At 34.1% G+C, this 26,900-nt stretch overlaps 1 protein-coding gene across 2 annotated transcripts in view; it reads left to right on the plus strand.

Annotated features, from left to right (window-relative positions):
* LOC145277073 (A disintegrin and metalloproteinase with thrombospondin motifs 9-like) overlaps positions 1 to 26,900 on the plus strand; it is a 314,902-nt gene that overhangs the window by 277,329 nt on the left and 10,673 nt on the right. For both annotated transcript variants that reach the window (XM_080128762.1, XM_080128775.1), the window contains 8 exons: positions 2,036 to 2,224; positions 3,425 to 3,557; positions 9,850 to 9,941; positions 14,354 to 14,442; positions 18,985 to 19,121; positions 21,015 to 21,106; positions 23,759 to 23,863; positions 25,943 to 26,058. In XM_080128762.1, coding sequence (XP_079984888.1) covers positions 2,036 to 2,224; positions 3,425 to 3,557; positions 9,850 to 9,941; positions 14,354 to 14,442; positions 18,985 to 19,121; positions 21,015 to 21,106; positions 23,759 to 23,863; positions 25,943 to 26,038 — 933 coding nt within the window. In that variant the 3' untranslated portion in view covers positions 26,039 to 26,058. The remainder of the gene's footprint in view (positions 1 to 2,035; positions 2,225 to 3,424; positions 3,558 to 9,849; positions 9,942 to 14,353; positions 14,443 to 18,984; positions 19,122 to 21,014; positions 21,107 to 23,758; positions 23,864 to 25,942; positions 26,059 to 26,900) is intronic.

A 26,900-nucleotide genomic window follows, 5' to 3' on the forward strand; every position in this document is an offset into this window, starting at 1 on the left:
CTCCAGAAAGTATCACACAGGTTATTAGATTTTTAACAATGGCTATTTGGAAGCAAATTCCATATTGAAAAACCTAGAAAACATAATATTTAATAACATTATAAAACGCTATATTTACATACACTGTTCTGATGATATTCTTATTCCAGCTGATAATAATGATGAAAAACACAAACTTTGGAACCGTTTCGAAAAACCAGTTCTTAAATTCATCATAGAACTAAACACAAAGCAGAAATAATAAAATTTAATTCCTTTCTATTTCTAAATGTAGATTCCATGCACAAAGCTTCTTTTTTAGAACTGCACGCCAGTGGAACTCTGCCGCTTGCCTGTTTCCCACCTGACTACAACTTGGATGTCTTCAAGTCCAACATAAACTCCTGACAAACCGCCCCCTAAGAGACACTCTATCAAACTTCCAAGACTAATGATTACCACAATACTATCTCATTGATTACTGTACATGCAATAACCCTTATCCCTGAGTGGCCATGTAAAAAAAAAAAAAAAAACCCTCTAAATTAGTTTCTTATATAAATAGTTTGAATGAATTTCACTAAAATTGGATATAAAGATTTGAAGTTTTAAAGGGGACTTCTGTCCTCCATGAGTCGCTTGAAGGTGAAAATACATAGATAGTAATGTAGATAGTTTTGCAATGAAATATTTTAATGAAATGAAGTTTTCAACTGCTAGTCAAAATCAGTTTTTAACTTAAATGTTATTTAGTTTGAACTTTTAAGATCTCACAAGATAACTTTGTTAAATTGAAATCTTCAACCACTAAACAAAATAAAATTAGAATTGAAGGAGTTTTTGATTAAGTTTAACAATAAGTTCCTCAATGCAATTGAAGATGTCGGGCTTGGATGGCAAATATGAGACCATGTATTAATCTTGAAGATTATCACTGTGATAAAATGTTTTCTTTGCTTTTGATTACGTATGTATCATTGCAGTTTGCTAATTCTGTCTCTTACTAAAAACAATGTAACACTTTTGTAGTTTAAAATATAAAGACTGCTGAAATGTTATGTTCTGTAACAATGGAAAAGAAAATGAAGGGTTACCAGCTTTGGAGTGTCTTGACTGTTTCATTTGTTAGCACTCGGTTTTCAGTGGAAAAAATCACTTATGTTCACAGTTAGATTTTTTTATAGTTGAAAAAAAGAATATCAGAGCTGATATTTGTCCGGGTTCATTATGATATTGCTGAAGAGGAATTCTGTTAGTTTCCTTGTGCGATTACATTTACTTTAATGTACTTTAATGGAATATGCTTTGAACTTGTTGATTGCACATGTACCACCTCAACGTACATACCTCCATGAAACCTGTCTAGCAGTAAAATTCCACCCCTTCACTTTAGAGGTTTTTACATGCTGGAAAGCTTTCTATTTTAATAGCGTTTTCCCTTGGACTGCTAAACTTTGGAATTCTCTAATTTTCTGACTGTACTAACATGCAGAAAATGTCATGTGGCATCTTACTTGACTCTCCAGTCCCCAATCTTCTGTTAAACTTGGTCCCAAATAATGGCCTCTAATGTCCAAGTGGCAATATTCCTTGTTTGGAGATAAGAAAAAAAAATGTGAATAGAACAAAATTGGAGTAACTTCAAATGCAAATATATATTTGCATATTCATAGTTGTTTCACCACGTTTCGGCCAACTAATCCTCTGGCCTTCTTCAGATGATTCACTGCGACAATGTAGAAATGCTGAGTCTTGTAACTGTATCTCCAGTAACTACTGCCTTCCATAGTTGTCTCACAACATTTTGCTTAACTAATCCTCTGGCTTGTTTTGGGTAAGATTGAGACCGCTATCTTTAGACAATACTCATCTGGAACTGCAGAGACTCAATGCCTCTATTCACTGCACCACGGGCTCCAAAGGTTGGATTTTATGGACTTATAAATCCAAATTTGTTTTCTTGTATGTTCCCCCCCCCCATTGTCGGTCCATACGAAATATTTATATAAACCTTATGTCAAAGGGTTAAAAAATGTCTTTGTTTATCTGTTTTAAGTGTTCAACAAGTTGTGGTCCCGGCTATCAGACCCGCCGTGTTGTGTGCCAAGCTGTCTCCAAAGAAGGCTGGATCCTTAAAGGAGAAGTTTATGGTTGCAAAGCAGAAAACATGCCAACGCCACAACAACGATGTAACATGGGAGACTGTTCTTCACCTTATCATTGGAAAGTTTATCCATGGCACCGGGTACGTGTTTATAGTCAGCCATTTTATTTCCTTTTATTTTGTTTCTTTGCTTGTGGCGCTTTTTTTGTTTTCATTTTCTCCCTTTTTATTTATCCTATTTTTCTTTTTTTTCACTTTTAACATAAAAAAAAAATAATGCTGTTTATGTTGGATATTAACGGAAAAGATGTTTGAATAATATTTATTGGTGAAATAAATTAAAACTTAAATATACAACCTATGAAAACTTAATAAATTATGATGCCAGACATTAAAAATTTTCGAAACCTGGGTATTTAACTTTCCTTATGTAGATGGATCCTATAAAGTTATCTTATCTCCTTTCCAGAAGTTGGATACAAAGGCAAGTGTGGGTTTTATAAAGGTGTTTCTATGAAACTAACTGGATTTGAACTTAGATCACCTAGCTTTTCTATTTGTGTCGTTAACCACTTAGTCAATTAAGCATTTAAAATTATCCCACAGAGAAGTGGGGGTTTCTTATATTTCTGTAACAATGTAATCCTCATCGTCAGTTTTGGAGTTTTGCAGGACGGGAATAAATCAAGACAAACACAATGGTATAATTAAGAAAAAGTGTATTAACAAAAGTATATACAAAAGTGCACATCATGATTCTGGAGCTGTAACTACCATGACATTTAGATGTGGTTGTATTTGTCTGTCACTATGTCCATTTATCCTTGGAATGGAATCTCAAAGGATAATTTTTATAGGAATGCTATTTATGTTGTTTATTAATGGATAAACATGTTTTGAATAATATTTATTGGTAAAAGAAATTAAACTTTAAATGCACAAAGAAATCTCTGTGGATCTTTACTTGTTTGTGTTCGCACGTAATGATCATGGCACAATATGATGATGCTATTCATTTATTCCTATTAGCACAACCACTCTCTTTCTCTCTCTCTCCCCCTCTCTGTCAAGAAAAAGAAACAAGATCTGATCAACTTGTCCATTACGTGTCACTGTTGACTTCCTGTTATGATGCACTATCCTAACATGTAACTCTAATTCTAATATGATTCCCAATGGAAAATTGCATCCTTTTTGTTCAAACTAACATTCCATGTAATTATTTTGATCCTTGTTTTTACACACCTACATCTAAATATTGACACATTAACGTTAGTCAGTAACATTCATTTTATTGTAATATTTTTAAAGGATTATTTATATTTTTGTTTTTATACTTAGTGTCCGAATGCTTGTGGGGTCCAGGAAGTGGGTCGAAGGGTGATGTGTGTGGATCGAGACAATAGAGAGCATCCTCGTCAAAATTGTGTCCAGCCTCCACCAAAATCCAGGAGGAGGTGTATCAATAGATCTTGTAAGTAAAAAAAAAAAAAAAATGTTTTCATTTTTAAATCTGTTTTTCGTCCTATAAACGTTGAATCCATTCAAGGACAATTGTAAAAAGTGGCTGTTTTATCGAGGTCGATTTTGAAAGGTTTTTTAATTTAGAAAGTGTAAGTAAGAACCTATCAATCAAGTGACATTATCAAATAAGTTAGAGGACGTTTTTAGTGAGAAGCTGACTGAAAACAAATCAAGCAAAATAAATGATTGACTAAAAACAAACTATTGTCATTCATCTGTATTGATTAAAATTAGCAACTGGGAGAATCCTGTTTTAATGAAAGGAATGTCACTGTTTCCTGTAAACAAGTTAGGAGACGTATTTAGTAAAAATCAAATTGAGCAAAACAAATAAGGCCTTGAAATATGTTGTGGTGTATTGAGTCATATTATCAAAGTTTTAGAATTTATAAGAGTTATTAATTCCACCCTATAGATAATAATGAACTGTTCCACTTATTATAAAGACTGGGAGAATGTGTGTCTTGTCGGTGTTAGACACAGCTTATGTGCAAATCTTGTGTCAGTTGTACTAACGGATACCCATACTTTTTTCGTTGTATTTGCTTTTCTGTTCAGTATATTTTGTTTTCATTAATTATCGAGTTGTCTTTCTTTTGGAATCTTATGTGACAACAGCAATGTTTTGCTACTGAAAATTGTTCCGCCTGTCAGTCTTTGTAGATATTGATCCATGTTAATCGATTTTTAGATTAATTAGATGTTCTAATTGTAGTCATGAATAAATCACTTTTTTTTTGCTCTCTAATTTAATATACTCTTACTTTACCCATGTACATCAGGGAAAAAATTAATAGAATGAACAAAGATTCACTGGTGCAAAAAAGGGAGACGTTTTTCTTCTGGGCTGTTATATGACCATAACAAAATAACTAAAGAAAATTGGGATTGTTTTTCTTTTACCTCTAGCATGTGTGGACAATAATTAAAAACCAAATAAAAGCACAAATTATTATTCAAGTGTGTGGTGAGAATCGTGTTTTTTTAGCAAAAAAAAAAAAAAAGTTACCATTTCAGTAACAAGTAAGAAGATATCTTTCTCTCCACATTTTAAAGAAAATGGGATTTTCATCTCCAAAAAAATTCAATTGTTGAACAAGAGAAAAATGTACTCAAAAATAAGTTCCATTTTCTGTTATAATAAAATAGGAATTGTATTTGAAAATAAGTGTTAAGTTAAATTAGAAGTGACAACTTTTAAAGAAAAGGAACAACAACTATGTATATTAATTGAACATTTTTATTTTGGCAGGTATTTATGTTATAGAATACAATAAAATATAAATAAACAAAGGGTTTGTGAATTCTTATCCATCAGACTTATATGAAATATTCTGTGAACAATTCTCATGAAGTTGTTGGCTTTTTTCTCAATCAAAGAAGGCTTTGAGGTCTTAAAAATGAGTTAACAGCAAATGTGGTTTTGCTAGAACACAAAAAGAATCATTGGATGCCGTAATGTTTTTTTTATTATTTACACAAATATTGTATATCAGTAATATTGTTGAGTGAAATGGAAGATCATGAATGGAAAATCTGCAAAGTAAAAATGTAAGAAGTTGATAAGCAAAAAAGGAGATATTCTTAATAACATAATAAGATGCAAAGTTTTTGTGTGGTGTATGGATCAAAAGGAGTCAGTTTATTTTAAGTAATGTTTTACCAAAGAATATTTGTTTAATTATTTAAGAAAATATAATTATGAAGTGTCCATTAGATACAATAAAAGTACAATGGAAATGTATGAGTTTAGTGAAAGTTAAGGAGTTTGATAAATATCTTAACTGTAAATTTGATCCTCCATAGATCGGAAAGAAAGTATTGAGAAATGTTATGGAATATGTAAGAAACAGATTTGTGAATTTCTGGTATTGGCAGAAGCTCGCACAGAAAAACATACTCTAGCAACTTCCAGTTTAATAACTGTAGGGCGAGTTGCATAGTTCTTTATAATCACCAATAATGCCTATGTGGTGCTGCTAACTTCTGTTTGCCTAAAACAATTAAAAAAGACGAAACCCCAAACTCAATCTCTTTGCAAACGTGCCTCTTTGAGTTCAGGCTAATCTGATCGATGCCTTGGATATTTCACCACTGTTGTCACCAAATGCCTTCTAAGGTCAGCAGGTCGTAATTGTATGAGCTGAGAGAATTAACAATTAAATCAAGTTTGACATTCAAACATTTACAAACTGTACAATTATTAAGTAAAAATGTATGGTTGTCATATTTATGTACACAATAAAATAATCAAAATGTAGTGATCGTTGCTACTAAATTTTTTATCCTCTCATCTTGTTCCACAACAAATGGTGACCCCAACGTGATTTGAACACTGGTTGAATTTCACAAAACTTTTCCATCAATCCTGACCCAACAGCTAAGTTTTTTTCTTTTGACAGATGCTTCTGATGTCACTGTTGGGGCTGTAGTCCACCTGTTATTGAATAGTCAGATGGGACCACTGTCTGTTTGTACTGCTTAGTGTAGCACTCCTCAACATATAGTGTCTTTGTGAGCGAACATTTTTGTTTTGTTGTAAGGAAGACAATTCACTACTTTTACAGCCTTTAATTGCCTCCCTTACATCGTTCATTTCAGAGAAAAAACATACCCCCAAGAAAACTACAACAGATTTCATTATGCAATTTTCTGCAGATATTCACTATTTACCTAGTAAATCGAATATTGTGGCTGATGCTCTCTCCCATTTTTTGTGATCTCAAGTCTTAACCACTGGAGTGAACATTTATCGCTCATTCTTTTGGGACTACGGTTCATTAGTAAAAAATACTTGAATGCTACGCCAGTTGAAATGGTTTTTGGAACTTCCCTTTGTCTACCTGGCGAGTTTTTACTGAGGACCAATCCATACCCGCCACCACCTTCAGCTATGCAGCCCATCTGAAACTCTCAATGTCGCAAGTACTGTATATCCCACCTCATACTGCTACTCCAAGCCTTATTATCTACCTGACCTTCAATCCATAAAGTTTGTTTTCATCCATATTGGCTCTGTCAACAGGCTTCTTTTTTTTTTTCTTTTTTTTTTACACAGTGATCACCACTTATCAAGGCCCGGAAGCCACTCAGGGATAAGGGTTATTGCAAGTACATTACGTTAGTGAGGAGATTTGCTGAAATGTTTACTTAAGGGGGCGGTTCATTAGGAATTTGTTAACATTGGACTTGAAGACATCCAAGTTGTAGTCCGGAGGGAAGCAGGCAACCGGAACAGTTCCACAGGCGTGCAGTTCTAAGAAAGAAGCTTTGTTCATGGAATCTGCGTTTTGATTTAGGCACAGATATAGAGTGGGGGAAATTTTTCACAGTGGATTCAGCTAGACGGGTGTTTTTCATGAAAGATTGGCGAGGGGGGACCAGAGATTGGAGTTCAGACGAGCATCTGCCATGGAAATAACGATAAAACAAGGACAGGCTCGCAACGTCTCTTCTGTGGGAGAGAGGTTGCAGGGTAGAGAAAAGGGCATCCCCCACTAAGCCACGAAGTCTATTTTGTACTCTGTCAAGGCAGGATAGGCTGTTTTTAGCAGCTCCTGCCCAGATATGGCAACAGTATTCCATCCTTGGACGTACTTGGCTTTTATATAGATAGAGAATTGCATCAGTAGTGAGATATCTTCTGGAGCGGTAGAAGGATCCCACCATCTTTCCAGCGACCTTGGCAACAGACTTGATGTGCGTGTTCCATTTCAGATCAGACAGACCATACTTAGTATTGGAACACTCTGATAAATACTTTTGACCAAGGTGAAGGTCAAACCAATGTCAAAGGAAAGGTCTTTTTTTCTTCTTTGCAGTGAAGTCGATCAGGGTACATATTCCCTACTTGGTCCAATACTTTGTTATTGAATTGACCGTAATAGCAAATAAGACTGTCAATATAGATAATGTCAAACCAGCCTTCTTTGTAAACTCATCAGATTCGACACCTGATGTAACCAGTTTTTTTTATCCAGAACCTGTCATTTATTGCACCCGATCCTGCTCCTTCACTAGAACCTGCTCCTGTTATGATTCATAGTCTTGTACATTGGCCTCGCAAATATGTAATCTTTAACACTTCCTAAGGTTCGTATTTTCTTTGTGAAAAACCTATGCTGCATCATGCCTAATTGTTCACCTTTGTTCACCTCCCCCTCTTTCTTTTTAGTCTCCAACTATCTGGAGGGGTGTATTGTAGGAAACAGATTCGCAAAATTCTGGTGTCAGCAGAAGCTCACACACAGGCAAAATCCACCAGTAACTTCCAGTTTAATAATAACCATATGAAGAGTTGTCATCCTTAGTTAGTTGTATAGTTCTTATAACTGCCACTAATGCTTATGTGGCACCACTAACTTCCGTTTACATACACATTAAAAATAATGAAACCCTAAACTCAATCTCTTTGCAAGCATAGGTTTTAAAAGTCAGACTATTCCGATTGATGCCTGGGATATCTTACCACTGTTGTCACCAAATGCATTCTCTACGGTCATAATTGTATGAGCTGAGGGAATTAGCAATTAAATCAGATTTGACATTTAAACATTTACAAACTGTACAGTTCATTCATAAAAATGTAATGTCATATTTGGAATGTTTTCACTATCTATGCAATAAAATAATTGCAATTAAATGTGATGACGATTGCTTCGAAATCTCATTTATCCTCCCATCTTGTTTGACTACACATTGGTTCTGTATATTTATATTTTCTTTTAGATGAATGCCTGTGTCATATTAAGAATATAACTTTTTCAGTAGCAAATGTGGGTTTTTATACATGCTTTTACGTGTTTCTGTTTCTCTTCATCATTGCACATTCCAGGAATGCCCGTCATTTGTCTCTTAATGCAGATGTATAAGTTTATTGAAATTTAAGGAACTACATAGACCTGAGAAAAAATTATGCATGAATCATGTGATGAATTAGTTTTAGTGAAACATTATTCCTGTTTTTTTTTTCTTTTTTTAGATGTAATATGAAGAATAAATATATTAAGTATGAATAGTCTATTAATGATCTTGTAATATTTTAAAGTGGAAGTATTGATAAATTTGTTTATAGCAATTAAGGTATGCTATATTAACAAAAGTATGTTATGAAAATAATAGTTAAGAAATCAGAGGACTTGATTAATAAAAATGGAGGGTTTGCTACCATCTCTGTGGAAATACATATTTGAGAGGTATTTTGAGTGGACTAAATGTAGTAATTTGCATACAGTGTTACAGATGGCCACCTTGACATATATTTTCTTATTTGTTAGAAGTAGAATAAATATTAATATTTGTTTGAACTGAGCAAGAGGTCACCAATTCATTCTTTTTAAGTCCTGCTACTAAAGTATGTCTGAAGGGACGAGAGCATGCAACCATATCTATTTCCTATTTACTTGCGTTCCTGTGAGGGCAAAGTTGGACACAAGATCGGTTTTGATGTGGGGAAATCCAGCTTCCCAGAGAAGTGGAAATTACCTCAGTCATGAAGGATTTCTCCTCCACTGACCAAAGCCAGAAAAAGTGAAGTGTAGCATAAGAACAGATACTACACTGTGATACAGTCTCGAAAGCCAAGGGTTCAGCTGTCAGAAGTATTTTATCAGCCACAGAAAAGGTAGATGATTTCATCATCAAATCTATTTTTAGACTGAAATGCGAAGTGGAGAAAAAAAAAATAGCAGGCAAAACCCTTTTCTCCAATTTCTAGTAGGATTCAGCCTCATTTTTCTGTGACCCTCAGAACAGCTATGACGCATCTCCATGCATTTCTCGTATTTCTTGTTTCAAGCTTTTTTTTGTATAAAAAAGGAAATTGTATCCAATGGGATCTCATGAGTCATACCTCTCTGAAACTTGTCCACCTGAAATAAATATTCTATAAGGGAAAACCTTTCTAACCCTAACCCTCTCTCCCTTTTTTTGTTTTGTTTTCATATCCCCTTTCCTTTTTTTTTACCCTTATCACGAGTGCACCCTCCGTATCCCCAAACAGGGAAGGCATACGTGAAAACAGGGAAGAAGTGTATTAGTAGTTTAGTGAAATATAATGAAATGCCATATGTAAATATAATATACATATGTACTAATTGTGAAAGATTTGTTTAGGAAGTGTTTATTTTCCAATTGGAACTGTAGAGGCAGGAGAAAATCAAGAAGAGAAGTAAATAGTTGGTTAAATTGAGAATTTGTATTTTTTATGCTCAATTAATAACTTGTCACGTTTATTATTGCAGGTTATGCCAGCACTTGTCGTGAATTGAAGTCAAGTACATCAATTCGACAAGATGGCAACTACCGATTACTTGTCCATGGAAAGTTAGTCGAGGTAAGTTTGATGATTTGCGTAAATGAATTTTTGTTGTCGCCTTGCAGGTCAGTAATAAACAAAACAATGATATATTTAACCAAAAATTGTATTAAACATGTTGCAGAAGTATAGGTCATGATTCTTGGACCATAACTACTACAAATCTATGCTATGACATTAAAATACAACTGTATTGTCTGTGGGTAAATCCATTTCTGAAACTGGTAAATCAGATTACCCCATAACAGTAATTAAAATGAACAAAAAAATTTTTTTATTCTCACCCCAACTCCAGAATTTATTTTTCTACATAATCACAACCATTCTCAGTGTACTCTTGCCAAGATTCAATTACACATCTCCGTTTCTGACACACGTCCATGACAGGGGTTGCTTTCTTGAAGTTTCACATCGTCAATATCTGCAATAGAGATGAAACTTTCGGGCCATGATTGCTAATTAGAATGCTTTAAAATAGATTTTTTTCAACCATCAGTCAATCCCAGAACTGAAGTATGTGTATTTTATGGTTACTTATGCAGAATAAATTGGAATTTTCCGGGCAGTTTGTGTAAAACACTAAAAGATACTGAAGGTCAGTGAAATCATGCAGCCAGTGTCATTTTAAGTAAATATTTATCTATTATTATTAGTCTCTTATTAAAAAATAAATAAATATTTAATTTGAACAAAAGTCATAAAAGAATAGCATAAAAATCATTTTTTTTATTTGTTTGTTATACAAAAAATAAATATTTATTCATGAAACTTATCTTCCAATGACTGTTTTTTTTTCTTGATTTTATTTTTCTTAATTTTGTAAAACTTGCCCACTAATTATTGTATTTTCTTCATAAAAACAAAAAAAAATTTTTTTTTTTTCCAATTAATTTTTCATTGAATTATCTTTGTACTAACAGAAATATATTTTTTATTGAGACAATTGGCCAGCATTTGCATGAAAAAAAAAATCACAAAACTTTCATTCAGCACGTTCCCACATTTTATGTACACTGCTTGGAAACTTTCAACAATGGCACAGTCCTTATTTAATGTCAGTAAAGTATGTAGGAAAAGTCTAAGTGAAGTCTTTACTTGTATTGTCATTTCTGGTTTAATAATTATTAGACTAGGCTAGTGCCCAGAAAGGGTAGAATGGATGAAAATGATTTTGAGTCATCTGTAATTATAAAAATCTAATTTTTGTTTTGAATGCCTATCATTTTTTTTTTTCTCTCAATCTGTTATGGCATTTTTTTTTTTTACAGAGGAGTAACCACTTATCAAGGCTCAGTCACCTCGAGGATAAGGGTTAATGAGTGTACAGTAGTCAATAGGAAAATATCATAGCAATCATTAGTAGTGGAAATGTTGGACTTGAAGACAATCATATTGTAGTCAGTTGGAAAGCAGGAAAACAGCAGTTCCACAGGCATGCAGTTCTAAGAAAGCTTTGTTCATGGAATCTACATTTAGGTTTTGGCACAAGAAATAGCGACAGCTAAGAGGGAATTTACGGAAACCACGAAAAAACGCATCAAAGCACAAAAACTAGGAACTCGTGACTTCTGGAAAATCTACAACAGTGTAGTAAATAATGGGCAATCAACAATTCCCCCACTAACCAACAATCACGAGTTCTTTGCTCAGCAACCGAGAAGGCTAACATGCTTGCCAGTCGGTTTGCCTCAAACTCCACACTGGACCCTCTAAACCACCCCCTACCTCAATTTCCTATGCGGACAGACGCCACGCTAGACGACCTGAAAATCACCCCTGCTCAGGTGCATGCTATCATAAAAAACCTTGACACTTCCAAAGCATGTGGACCCGACCTCATCCCAGCTGTGCTATTAAAAAAGTGCTCAGCCGAAGTAGCTCCAGTTCTCTCCAAACTCTACAACAAATGCCTTAATGAATCTTGCTTTCCGAGCTGTTGGAAAACTGCTTCTGTAGTACCAGTATTCAAGAATTCTGGCGAAAGAACTGACCCATTAAATTATCGCCCTATTAGCCTCCTCCCACTTTTTGCCAAAATATTTGAGACCTTAATTAACCATGCTCTAGTCCAGCACCTTACAGATGCTAAACTTCTGACCGACCGTCAATATGGATTTAGACAAGCCCGTTCCACGGCAGACATCCTCACTGTAATCTCTGAACGCATATACCATTCACTGGACAAAGCGGGAGAGGGAAGAGCGGTAGCTCTAGATATATCTAAGGCTTTTGACAGGGTATGGCATGAGGGTCTCCTCAGGAAGATTAGATCTTACGGTATCACTGGTAGAATACTTAACGTAATTAAATCCTTCTTAGATAAGAGAAAAATCCAGGTTGTCCTCGACGGTCGTACATCTAAACAATATGATATAAATGCGGGAGTGCCCCAAGGATCTATCCTGGGACCTCTGCTGTTCCTGATATTCATAAATGACCTCCCCGACAAGATTGCCTCTGAGATGGGGATATATGCTGATGACACCACACTCTATAGCAGGCACGACAGGAAAACAAACGAACATATATCTAAAGTAATGGCAGAAACACTAGAGGATGACCTCCAATCAGTAGTGGAATGGGGACAAAAATGGATGGTAACGTTCAATGCCATCAAGACAAAACTGGTTTCATTCAATAATTACAAGAAACCTTCTCTACCACCTATAGCAATGGCCAACGACTCTTTATCTGAGAGTACGTCTCTCAAGCTCCTTGGCCTAACGTTCACTGGAAACAGGAGTTGGAACAGTTACATCGAGGGCATTGCCAGGGCCGCTGCAAGGAAGGTGGGCTCTCTCTACCGTGCTAGAAAACTTAACACCCGAAAGTATCCTGTACCTCTATAAGGCCACTATTCGCCCATGTATGGAGTATTGCTGTCATATTTGGGCCGGTGCATCGGCTACTAGTCTCTCACTTCTTGACAGGGTTCAAAAGAGAGTCGCAAATCTGATAGGCCCTAAACTGGCATCTAAACTTTAGCCTCTGTCCCATCGTCGAAACGTTGCATCCCTCTGCCTGTTCTACAAGTACTATAATGGTGAATGCTCTGAAGAACTGCAAGCACTTGTGCCCCCACAACGTGAACACCCTCGGCAGACCCGACAAGCTGCAAAATCCCACCCCCACACTGTAGAGATCCCTAGATGTAAAAGATCCTTCTACTCCAGTAGTTTCTTCCCCAGAACTGCTAGACTTTGGAATTCCATTCCGGGTCACTGCTTCCCCAACTGTACTGACATGCATAAGTTCAAGTGCAACGTGAACCAACATCTCGCTGCCCTAATCCCTACATAGTACCCCAGTAGATGTTTCCCCTGATAGTAGCCCCCTACACCAAAGTGGCAATGTGCCTTGTTTGGGGTGAAAATGTAATAAAAAAAAAAATAAATAAAAAAAAAAGAGTGGGGGAAATTATTGATAGTAGTTTCAGCTAGACTAGTGTTTTTCATGAAAGTCAGATAAAAGAGGGACCATAGATTGGAGCTCAGACGAGCACTTGCCATGAAAATAACAGAGACAGGCTCGTAATGTCTCTTTTGTGAGAAAGATTACAGGGAAGAGAAAGGGGCATTCCCTACTAGGTTACGAAGACTAATTTGAACTCTGTCAAGACAGGATCAGCTATTCTACCAGATGTGGCAACAGTACTCTATCCTTGGACATACTTGGCTCTTATACATATATAGATTTGCATCAGCAGTGAGATAACTACTTATCTACTGGAGCGGTGGTAGAACGATCCCACCATTTTTTTAGCAGCCTTGTCAATGGATTTGATGTATGTATTCCATCTCAGTAAAGGTCAAACTCGGAAACTTGTCAATCGAAATATGGAGCCTCCCCAAGATGAGAGCTATTCATTTATTCATTTCAAGTGATACCAGACGGGGATCAGAGCATTGATTATGTAAAGATAGAAGCTTGGTTTTAGGTGCATTAAAATTAACCAGCCACCTCTTTCCCCATGGCACATGATCAAAATCAGAAGAGACAATCAGAGAGAACTTAGTCGTTTACAGCCTTTGAAATGTTGCCATTGATGGTAGTGTCGTCAGCATAAATGTCTACAAATGATTTTAGGATGTGACTTGGAAGGTCATTGATGTAGATCAGGAAGAGAGTTGGGCCCAGGATGGATCCCTGAGGAGCTCCAGCATTAATACTGTGAGCTTCTGATTTCTGCCCAGCAACCACTACTCTTATGAACCTCTCGAAGAGAAATGAGTTAATAATTAAGACATTTCCAACTATACCATAGCTGAAGATCTTGTGGAGTAGACCTTTATGCCATACCATATCAAAGGCCTTTGATATGTCAAGAGCAATTGCCCTAGAAAAAAAGCCTTTATCGAGAGATTCGCTAATCCTTGTGGATTCTCTTGCATGTTGTTTTTTATTTTCACTTATGTCTTTTCTTTTTACAGATCTATTGCAAACAAATGAAAAAACGAAATCCTTCTGAATTTATTAGCCTTCATTCAAAAGAAAACTTTTCCGAAATTTATGACAAACGGTAAAAAAACTGCTTTAGTTTCGAATGACTTTTTTATTTTATATATACTAGTCAAAAATGTCTTACAAATGTTGTTACATTATTAATACAAAAAAATTCCATGTTGTGCTTGATTTAAATAAAAATTTAATACATTATTAAAGTAAATAAAATTATTAAAATGAATTAGTAAAAGTTAATATTAACAAATCTTATTTACAGCCTTTAATAAATACAAGGTTAACTCTCTTAGTTCATTGTGAACATGGTCCATAATTCGCATTATGGCTCAGTGGCAGTTTGACTTGTTTGGGGTGAATACAAGTAAAAAAAAAAAAAACACTGGTTCTGGATATGACCTTTAAGACATCCAGTGGTGAGGCTCCATTTGAGGGTTGTAGGGAATGTTGAGTTGTCATTTATTTAGTTACCATTGCTCCCAGGTCTACTTTAACCCCTTTTCATGTAAGTAAAAAAAATTAAAAAAAATTAGTTAAATGAAAATTATATCAAATAAAACGAGGATCGAATCCTGTAAATAAGTTTTAAAGAAAAATAGGTTTTAAATGGAATGTCCAGTTAAATTGTTAATTCTTTTAAAATATTTTATAAATTCCTTCCCATTTTTCAAAAAAAATGTACGCATTTTTAAATTTTAGTACATTTTTTTCTATATCTATGTAACCACTTGGCTAAGAAAGATCAGACACCATAAAACAAAAAACGAAACTTTTTTTTTATCAAGTCAGCCCTTTTCCCTGACTTCATAATTTTATTTTTTAGACCAGACTCTCTATCTGATCTCCCTGGCATATTCCTTTTGGGTGTAGGGTAGTACCTCCTATAACTCACGTCAGCTGCTTCACCCAGCCACCCTTATGCCGTAAACTGAGGTTTCATTTTACCTCTTTACGAAATCGACGACTCTTCGTCCAAATTAATTATTAATTAGAGCTTTGTTTTTTTGTTTTTTTTTTACTATCTTTTTGGGACCTTCTCAAAGCTCATTTATCTTTGTGGTTGGCTTCCAAAGTTTAAGATATACCTTTCATCCACTGATTTGCTCGGATTTCCTTGCTTGGACCCTTGGAACTTGAAGACTTAGAAAATATCACCCTTAACTAACTAACCCCTTTACACCAAAATTCCTATTCGCTCACTAAATTCTATCTAATGGCCCGATTTTTGTGATTTTTCTTCCCCCCCCCCCATCAGAGCGTCCAAGATCCAGCAGAGATATCTCACATTTATGCGTCTCTAAAAAAAAAATACAAGGTTATATCTTCCTACATACTTACGGTATATTTTACTTTTCTCTCACTTCATTATGCTATATGTGATTAGCCTTTGGACTCTCATAGCCCTTTTTTTCATAAAGAATCTTGTATCCTTCCAAACGCCTGCCTTTTTAATTTATTGTGCCGAGACTTATCCTCTGCTCAAAACCATTACATGTAGCATGCTTTAAAAAGCACACAATATCACAGGTTCCAATCTGCACTTTTCTAATTAGGGGCACCTCTAGTGCTTATCTCCCTAGCAAGTTACTCTTCTTGCGAAAAATGTTATGGGCATCATAAAAAAAACAAAAACCAATTATCAAAAAGAAAATTTTTCTTTTGGCTTATCACATCTGAAAACTCTCAAAATACCCGTTTACGTAATTTATCCTGTCCCCTCTCTAAAATTCTAACTGATTTCTAAGCCAACCATTCTTTATAAATATCTTATTTTTCCTAAATCATTTCTATTCTAATGTATATACCTAAATGATGACTTTAATTCCTTTCACAAAAATACAATAACATTTACATACATTTAAGACAATTTACAATATTTGTTCATCATAAAAACATTTTTAAAAAAAATACCTTAATACATTTAACTATGATTTGCACAAAACTATGATCAACAGTTATAACTTTTTTCAACAAAACAAAAAAAAAATTTCTGTAACAAACAACAATTCAATAAAGTCTGTCCCCCAAAAAATTGTCCCTTTTTCAAAAACAAAACAAATAAAACACAAAAAGCCGAAAAGTTCAACTATGAACACAAAAATTCCTTTCTAAAGAGCTGTTTCAAACAGTACATGCGACCTTTGAAAAATTCCTGTTTGATTGACAGATTAAATTCAACAATTCGTCCAAACGATTTCATATTGACACAAATTTTCTAACTGACACTCCATACAAATTTCAAAACAATAATGGATGACCCCAATCTCTCCATTAGTGTGTATGTGTGCATTTTTTTTTTTTTTTTAACAAAACAATTCATTTATGAATGAATTACGCATGGTGACTTGTTTTTACAACTGTTTATTTTTTTCATTCATTACTACGATTTTCTTTTGCGGCATATCGGCCTTTTTTTTTTTCTTGTATACTTTTGTTCCATTGTGTGTATGTGTGTGTTCGTTTTTTCTTTTTCTTTTTTTTCATATCGCCTAGTTTTTATTTTCGTGGTATTTTATACTGGACCCTCAAACGTTGATTATCCGTGTGTGATCATAGATATATTTATTTGAGTGTTCATATTGTTGAGAGATGGAGACAGGTCTTATATATAACGAGACTTACAGGTAGGGTACAAGTTACTACAGGAGAGCCGATCATGTAATTCAATGAGAGGAGATTTATGATATATTGATAGATAGACCGAGAGATAGTGCATTTGGCATTTACGTTTGACAGTTCTGTGAATGGAAGTGTTTCAATAAACATTAACACATATTTCTTACCTATTTTTGAGATGATGATTTTTCACTAGTTCTTATAATATAAATGGACAATACCTTTTCTGTTGAAAACATAACACGAAGGCGCAGATACAAAAAGATGAAGTTGTTTGTTTTATTTCGACCGGTCAATGCATTAAGTAATTCAAGTCTTACATGATTCTTCTTCTAACCTCCGCTTCCAAGGTTCTATCAGCTGGTCTCTGACTCCTCTCTTCTCCTTTGACTGACTGAGTCCTCGACTGAGTTTTTTGACTGACTATATTGAGACCCATGACGTCATTGCATGACCAACACGTGTGTATTAGACACATGGCATGACATGCCTCCGTGTTTAAGCATGTATTGTTACTCACATGTTTCAAACATGCGCGATTTGCACGTTTTTGAAGCCATTTCTGACGACCAGGAAATTTCCCATTCTCTTTGTTTTACAAAGGAATTTAACCTACTTAATTCTCTAGCCGATATTTTTATTATGCATTCTAAGAATGTGAATAGATATTCCAACCAAATTTTATAAAATATTTTAAAAGAATTAACAATTTAACTGGACATTCCATTTAAAACCTATTGTTCTTTAAAACTTATCTACAGGGTTCGATCCTCGTTTTATCTCATATCATTTTCATTTAACTAATTTTTTTTTTTTTTTTTTTTACATGAAAAGGGGACAGCCCTTTCATGTAACAGTAATACTTAAGGCATTTGGTGCTACCAAATCAGGCTGTCTAAAGATACTGGTTTCCTGGCCAATACATGCACCAAACATTGATATTATTTTTTTTCTTTCCCTTCGCAAAACTCAATCATGTTTTGCAAAGTAAAAAGAAAAAAACACTTTTTGTTTTACAAAAATAAACTTCATGAATAAATGTCTGCAGATATAAACAACTTGAAGTATGAAAAGTTTTCAAAATTACTGGATTCGGCATTCAATAACCTGAAAATGGTTGATATGCCAGAAAACAAAAGCAACCAACATGCAAAGAAAAATACTGCACTTAAATTGTTATCAATAAAATTCACAATTCTTTTCATGTTTGGTAAAAATTTGTTTACCCATCAATATTCAACCATCAAAACCCAACAGTTTTTGTTCTATTGCCATTCAATAATATGCGAGGGACACTTTTGGGATCGTCTTATCAGTATGTGCGATCCTGAATGAGCTTTACACTTAACACATTCAGTTTTATTTTGGGAGTTACTCCAAAGATAATGTTTGTTAAATTGATCGTCCATCTAATCCTGAACTAAAAATGCTCCTCACAGCCAAAATCAGAGCAGTTTCAAGAGAGGTGTGTGCCAGAATAATCTACAATTTTGCACGTCATAGTTAGATGAGCTTCTCACAAAACAAAGATTGTTGGACATTCGTGGCTGAAACTTGGTGGACAAGTCAGTCATATCATGAAGTTTATTTGTCCTTTATTTTGTATCAAATATGGTTGGATTGCAGAAACGATTGAATTCTGTGAATAATTCCATGAGGCATTGGGGGAGGTCACCTTATTGCAACAGATATCACAATATTTAATTTGTAAAAAAATTGTTAATCGTAAGTTTATGGTGTTTCTTAATTGAATATGAAATTAATTGCTTTTTCAATCAATGAAAATATTTTAATGGAGTCTGTTATATTGACCAAGTTTTCATGACTTTAACTGAAGCCAATTTCAAGTAAATCTAGCAGATTAAGCATTAAAAATATAACAAAAATTTTTAAATATTCAAATTAAAGCATAAATCATGCATTTTTTGGTAAAGGAAAAAGTGTTAAAAAAAAATCTTAAATCTTAATTAGATATTCTTTTTTAAAGATTGAAAGATCCTGGGACGTGCCCTAACAACGGAACACGTGATAATAATTGCAACTGCCATCGGAATCCCTACAGCCGTTCAGGATATACCACTTTTTCAAAAATCAGAATTAATGTTCATACCCTCTCGGTTGTTCGTAAGTAATTTTTTTAATTTCCACTTTTGAGCGCTTATATAACAAAAAATTGAATAGAAACAAATACATAATCTCTCATATATATATATATATATATATATAAATTTGAATAAATTACAATATTTATCAATTCAGCAAATGTTCAAACAAAGAATTAAAATAAAGAATAATCCTTAATAAATATTTTCATAATCATAATATAATATATATATAATTATTTTCCATTTTGCCCTATCTGGCATATAGAGCTTTTTATTATCTCGATATAATCTAATATAAAGATATTTCTTTGTAATTATATATATTAGTATACAAAATAATTTATGGCAAATAAACTACACAGAAACCTTTGCATTTTCTTCCTGAATAAAATGATCAAGTTAGATGCGTAGATTTACATTCTAGGCTCGCTTTTTTGTGTTTAGGCATGCTTATCTTTGCTTGCAACCAATCAGTTTTTGATTTTATTACACCCTCGCTACTTATTCGTTCCTTTCAATTGGTGAATTTTTCTCTTTATTTAAAAAAAAAAAATTAAAAAAAATTGATCTTCACTTCTAAGTGGGGCAAACAAAGTTTCTCTGGACAAGATTATCCTGAGTTGTTGGTTTGATCAAACTTTTTACTGTTAACTATTGCCATATTTTAAATTTTGTCCGGCTCACTTAAATGATCATGTTTGCAAATTTATTTATGAGCAACAAAGATAGGCTTGATCTTAATGATAACTGATAATAATAAAGAAATAGAAAGAATATATGCAAACTTTTTTTTTTAACAAAGAGGAGACTTAATCTTAATAACAGATAATAAAGAAAAGAATTCCTCTGTTAATAGACAGACAAAATTTTAATATTGTTTTAATATTTTTGTGACTAACAGATGCTTTATTTACATATTCTGTATTCCTGAGAATTTCTGAGACATTTCGTTGCTGTATTATTTCCCGTTTTCTAGACGGTGATAGATGATTTGGTGTCTCCGACGAAACGTATTGCAACGGATATTTTAACTGAAGGAATTTATCACATTCTTAGACGAATTTTAATATTATTATTATTAGTAGTAGTATCATTAGTGGTATCATTAGTGGTAGTATTAGTAGTATTATCATTTTATCATTAGTAGTATTATCATTAGTAGCAGTATTATTAGTAGTATAAGTAGTTTTCGTAAGAGTGATACTTTTCTGTAAAAAAAATGTTTATTTACTCTTAAAAATTTTTCACATAAAAACAAGAATGTTAACAATTACAAGAAATGAATATTACATATTTATTAAATAAAAGTAAGAATTGTTCACATTGTTCCACTCATTTACATGTAAAATACAGGGTGACCTAAAAGAAACAGGGCCTTAGGAAGATGTTTCTTCGGGGAACACAGGTAAGGTAATGCAACAATGAAATATCTCAAAATATGCCTGAATGCCACAGATTCTGTAGAGAGTGAGGGAGAAAAGAGAATTAGTTTATTTTTTAAATTTTGTACCTCCTTTACACACTGATATGAGATTTAAGATTAAGATTTGTATGATTAGAAGTTTAGCAATTAAAAAAAAAATTATAGTTTTTGAGAATTTACTTTTTTTTTTTTTTTTTTAAATTTAGAATTCATATTAATTCCCTTTTCTTTTTTTTTTTACATAAATACATTATTTTTTTATTAGTGATTCCAAAGAGAACTTTATTCTGTGCTTATAGTTTGTGGCTATTTAACTTTTATGATTGAGTATTTTTTATATCTTTAAATTTTAACATTTCTAATTTTTTCACTCAAATATAAACTATAGAGATCGTTTAAATAGTTGACTCTAATACGTACTTGTCGAACAAACTTGCATGTTTTTATTTTATGATTTTTTTTTTTTTTTTTTTTTTTTTTTTTTTACAGGAGACGAAATGTCATTTGCTGTAACACATCACGGCCGAAGTGTTGATTATGGTACGGCTGGAGATTGTTACAGTTCATTGAATTGTCCACAGGTAAAAAATTTTTTTTTTTTTTTACTTTGGAGGTTTTTCTTTTGATCTTTACGCGTTGGGGTGCCTGCATACACACACACAAGATTCATAGAAACAGAAAGGTCATGGCACCAAACCAAATAATGACACATGTTGCATACTGTGAATGTACACAATTTATGTATAATGGACTTACCTTTTGTCAGGCATCTTCATTGCTGATGCTTCCTGTCATTAATTCATCCTTATCTGGAACAAAGAACCTCTCAATATCGGATGGCATGCGAATCCAAACAACTAATAAACAGGCATACCTTTTTGTGACAGTTTCATGACCACCATGGTAATCAGAAGGCAATGCCAAGTTCTCTCACTCCCAAGACCAAACTTTCTGATTAACTTGTAGGTTACATGATTGAAACTCCTGTAAATCTCTCTTTCTGCTCTCTCTCCTTGATTTTCATTATCTATATAATCCTGTTTCTTTATTCTCTAAAACTTTGATTTCTTTTGATACTAGACAATTGTGTCATTCTTTGACGTCTGAAATCAGCCGATTTATTGTCATTGTTGTACATTCCTTTTACCTTCAAATTATTAATTTGTATTTTTGTTTCAAATATATTCTAAATTCTTCATGGAGAATGCTTACGAATTCCTATTAATTCCTTAAAAAATTTTTATAAAAATAAAACTACTTGATCAATTTACGTAATTTTTAGAATATGTTTTCATTTTGTCACGGGTATGTAAAAAAAATTTTTTGTTTTTTTAATACGAAGTGGAATTCTGGACAAGAATTTGTTTCTTTAATAATTATGTCCACGGGGTTTCACTCCGTTATCATGTTTCATAACTTGTATGCTTGTCTTCAACAAATTATTTATATGAGAATAAACATATATATAATATGTTAATCCAATTACTTTTGTCCTTTTTCCTCTTTATGCCAATGCTTGAACATACTCAAAACACAAAATGACTGGGAAAGAAATCTGAACATGTCACTACAAACATTCAAGCAAGAATATCTAATACAGTAATCTTCCTTGTGGAGATTTCAAATATAGTCTTTTACTATTTTTGCATTGATAGAAAAACTAAAATATTTGCACTATAAGGTCAAGTATTTTTTTTTTATCTTAGTTTTTCAGTCACACTTTCTTAAAAAAAAAAAATTTTTTAAAAATAAAAAAAAAAAAAGCTAGAGATTATTCAATGCACATAAGATGTTCTTACACAGCCTGCATCTCTGACACCTGCAACACGCGTTTTTAATCCAACGCCTGTGTGTCGACACATAAGTGAAGTCATGAACATGGCATAATCACATTGACTCACCGGTTCTCATTGAATCACTAAAGTTAAGCAACATTGAGCCTGGTCAGTACCAGATGGGTGAATATTTAGGAATAGCAGGCGATGCATGTAGGACATCAACACATCCCTGCAAGCACTACAAAAACCTAATGTCATCATCTCACCTAATGTGAATATGAATTTCATACTCCGATGAAACTTCCTCCTTTAGAGCAAGCCGGTTCAACCCACCTAGGGTGAGCACTGCTTCAGAACAGTCACGTGTTTGAATAAATTACCAAACAATATTTACTTGCCTCTCCATAAGGGCAGAATTAGACGCATGGTTTTTAATATGCAAAAAATCTAGCATCCAAAAAAAGGCATTTTGGATTGGGACTAAAATTTAAAAAAAAATTGCCTTAGTCTAGAAAGATTTATTCACTGAAAACGTTGGAGCTAGAATATCTTATTAAATATTAGACGAACTTGTGCCAGACTAGGCTGGTCTGAATCTGATGTTTTAGGCAAAGTTGACAGTTGAATTATTTTTCAGAGAGCAATTATAATGCCACAGTGTGTTTGGTAGGGAAGATAATGTTCACCCTAAACATGGAACACTGCCACTTAGGCATAAGGAGCTACTATAAATTATAGAGCATACCTACAGGGACATTGCATGTAGGGAGTTGAGCAGCGAGATGTCTGTTTATATTAAATTTCTGCATGTTAATACAGTAAGGAAAGCAAGAGACTGGTAAGGAATTCCAAAGGCTAGCAGTTTGAGAGAAGAAACTATTAAAGTAGAAAGCCTTTCAGCATCTAGAGAATTCTATAATGAAGGGGTGGGATTTTGCTGCGAGTCAGGTGTATTTATGTTAAAGGGGCACTAGAACAGCACGTTTGTTGGAGCACATTCTATTGCTGTACTTGTAAAACAATCACAGAAATGCAATATTGATGTGATAGGACAGGAGCTTAAGCTTGGTAGGCAGTGGGGGACCTATTTGATTAGAGAGAGACTAGCTGATGGTGCACCAACCCAGATGTGACAACCATACTCCATGTATGGGCAGATGGTGACATTGAAGAGATATAACATTCTATTCTGTCTTTATTCTGCCCCCTCTTCTCCTGTCTTCTAAGAACAGATCTGTATTAAAAATATACTCATTTAATACAAAAATATTGTCAATCATTTTAATCAATAAATCTAAAAATGAATGATGAAATTTCTAGAAAGAATTAAAGATTGAAGAGACAACCCTTAGAAATTTGGAATCAATCACAGAAGCAAAAATGAACATTCGAGACTTTCTTTGCTTTCACTCCACATTTTTTGCACTGTTATAACTTTTAATCTTTTCTTTTCAGGGCGAGTTTAAAATCGATTTGACTGGAACGGGATTTGTCGTTTCAAGGAAGACTCGCTGGATTACCACAGACCACAGAGACTACAAACGGATTAAGTTTTTACAGGTTCAACAAATTTTTAATCTTTGCCAACTCCTAAAGACATTAATTTGTTTTAATGTTGAAACATAGCAGTTAAGTTTTTACGCAAACAAAAACAATGGTGGGCGGTAATTAACTCCTTTATTTGAAATGTGTTTTAGTTAGACGTTACTATTTTAACTTTTAATCTGTAGAAGAAGATTGTCGAATTATGAAAATAAGTAATTTAAAGAAAAAAAAACTAATTTTCAATAAATATTTGTACAAGATGTTTCAAAATAAAATCTGATTCTGAATTTTCGAGATGAGGATTGATAATTTGTATTATTTGAATTTTTGAGATGAGGATTGATAATTTGTATTATTTGAATTTTCGAGATGAGGATTGATAATTTGTATTATTTGGACTACTGTCCCCATCCAGAGTGTTATTTGCACAACATTTCGATTGAATTAACCTCCAATCTCCTTCAGTAAATAAGTTCTTGATGAGCCGTTCCATATAAGTTATCAAATTTAACAAATTTTCATTACTAATGATTATTATATTGTCTAATTTCTACTGTACACTCTTTAACCCTTATCCTTGAGTGGCCTCTTGGCCTTGATAATGTGTTGATACCTATGAAAAAAAAAAAAAAAGTCCAATGTGAACAAGTTCTAATTGAATCGTCCCCCTAAGTAATCCAAGTTACAAAATTCCCACTGTTTACTATGTTAAAATCACAATGACTAATGTATACCTATTAACCCTTATCCTTGAGTGGCCTTTCTGTAAACCACTCTGACTATTCCAACAAAAGCACGGTCCTTATACTGCATAAGTAACAAAGCTGCTATTCAATCATATGGTAGCTGATGAATAAGAAGAATCTACTCCCATAGATTACAAAGAGTTCAGTTTAAAATTATGGGTTCCCAAGTTTGAAATGGGTTTCCAAGTTCGAACAGATGCATGTGAAGAAAGAGATTACTCTACAGTATTTGAACAGTCCAATTTGTTGTTCTGTTTTTTCTGATTTAGTTTAAATAGTTTTGTTTCGATACATGTTCTCCCAACACGCTGTCTTCCCACTCACCGGTGGTTCCTTTCCCTTCCTCTTTTATACCCATTCAACAAACTCCCTTGCCTCTAATTTGCATATTCACATTACCTGAAAGTACTTCTTTTAAACTCCGGCCTAACGTTTACAGGGAACATGAACTGGAATAGATACATTGAGACCATTGCCAAAGCTGCTGCAAAGAAGGTGGGCTCTCTCTACCATGCTAGAAAACTACTTACGCCTGAAAGTATCCTGTACCTCTATAAGGCCACCATTCGCCCATGTATGGAGTACTGTTGTCACATCTGGGCTGGTGCATCTGCTGCTTGTCTCTCCCTCCTGGACAGGGTTCAAAAGAGTCGCCAACCTGATAGGCCCTGAACTGTCATCTAGGCTTCAGCCTCTGTCCCATCGACGAAATGTTGCATCCCTCTGCTTGTTCTACAAATACTTTAATGGTGAATGCTCTGACAAACTACAAGCACTTGTACCTCCTCAACGTGACTACCCCCAACAAACCAGACAAGCAACCCACCCCTTTACAGTAGAGATCCCTGGGTGTAAAAAAGCCTTTTACTACAGTAGTTTCTTCCCCAGAACTGCAAATCTTTGGAACTCCCTTCCGGGATTCTGCTTTCCCAACTGTACTGATATGCAGAGGTTAAAGTGTAATGTGAACAAACATCTTGCTACTCAACTCCTTTCATAATGCCTCTGAAAATTATGTCCTCGATAGTAGCCCCCTACTTCAAAGTGGCAATGTGCCTTGTTTGGGGTGAAAATTGATTTAAAAAAATATATATATATATATATATATCTCACATGTAAATTTGCATGACAGTCATACATATAAATGCGACGTCGACATTTTAACTTTTTTCTTAGAGGAAAAAATGCACTAAACTCGTGCTATTCAGATAAGTTACGGTTTTCCCCACAACTGAAATGAATATAACCAAGATGAGAATCATACCAAATGATTCAAAACTTTGGAAATTTTATTTTTTTGTACTTTTGTAAAAAAATTTTTATTTCTTTCTTTTTCTCTCTGCCCCAGGATGGTGAAGTCGTCCGAGGATTCTGTGGGGGTAGGTGTGGAATTCAATGCATTCCTGACCCTAACATCGGTTTGCAGTTACAACTGAGACCATAGTATGCCGACACATAATCACAGTAAGAAAACATTTTTTGCTAACCATTTTTATTTTGTATCCATTTTTATTCAAATACATTTCATGCCGTTTTTGACTCTCGAGTATATATCCGTTAATATCTTATGTTTTTACATAGATTGATGTTTCTCGATTGATTGTATATTCGAGAATCAAAACAATGAAAAGAATATTCTAGTGATGACACATTAATAAAATAAACTAAAATACTAGTTTCTTTATGGTCACATTTAAAAGATGTATAAATTTGTATCAAAACTACCAAAGTTTTGATGTTTATATATACTTATACTCAGTAATCATTTGTGCCCCCTCAACAGAAATACATCCGACAAGCAGCAGACTCCCATCTCTACACAGAGATCCCTAGATGTAAGAAACCCTTCTACCCTAAGACGTCTAGACTTTGGAATTCCCTTCCAGGTTCCTGCTTTCCTGACTCTACTGACCTGCAGAAGTTCAAATGAAAGTAAAGACATCTTGCAGTTCAACTCCCTACATAGTAACCCTACAAATTATGTCCTAGATAGTAGCCCCCTGTATCAAAGTGGCAATGTGCCTTGTTTGGGGTGAAAATGCAATATATATATATATATATATATATGGCCTAACGTTCACAGGAAACATGAGTTTAAATAATTACATTGAAGGCATTGCCAGGGCCGCTGCAAGAAAGGTGGGCTCTCTCTACCGTGCTAGACAACTACTAACACCCGAAAGTATCCTGTACCTCTATAAGGCCACCACTCGCCCATGTACGGAGTATTGCTGTCACATTTGGGCTGGTGCATCTGCTACTAGTCTCTTGCTCCTTGACAAGGTTCAAAAGAGTCGCAAACCTGA

Source organism: Euprymna scolopes, chromosome 1 (genome assembly GCF_053919585.1).
Source record: "Euprymna scolopes isolate OS-2025 chromosome 1, ASM5391958v1, whole genome shotgun sequence".
NCBI lineage: Eukaryota > Metazoa > Mollusca > Cephalopoda > Sepiida > Sepiolidae > Euprymna > Euprymna scolopes.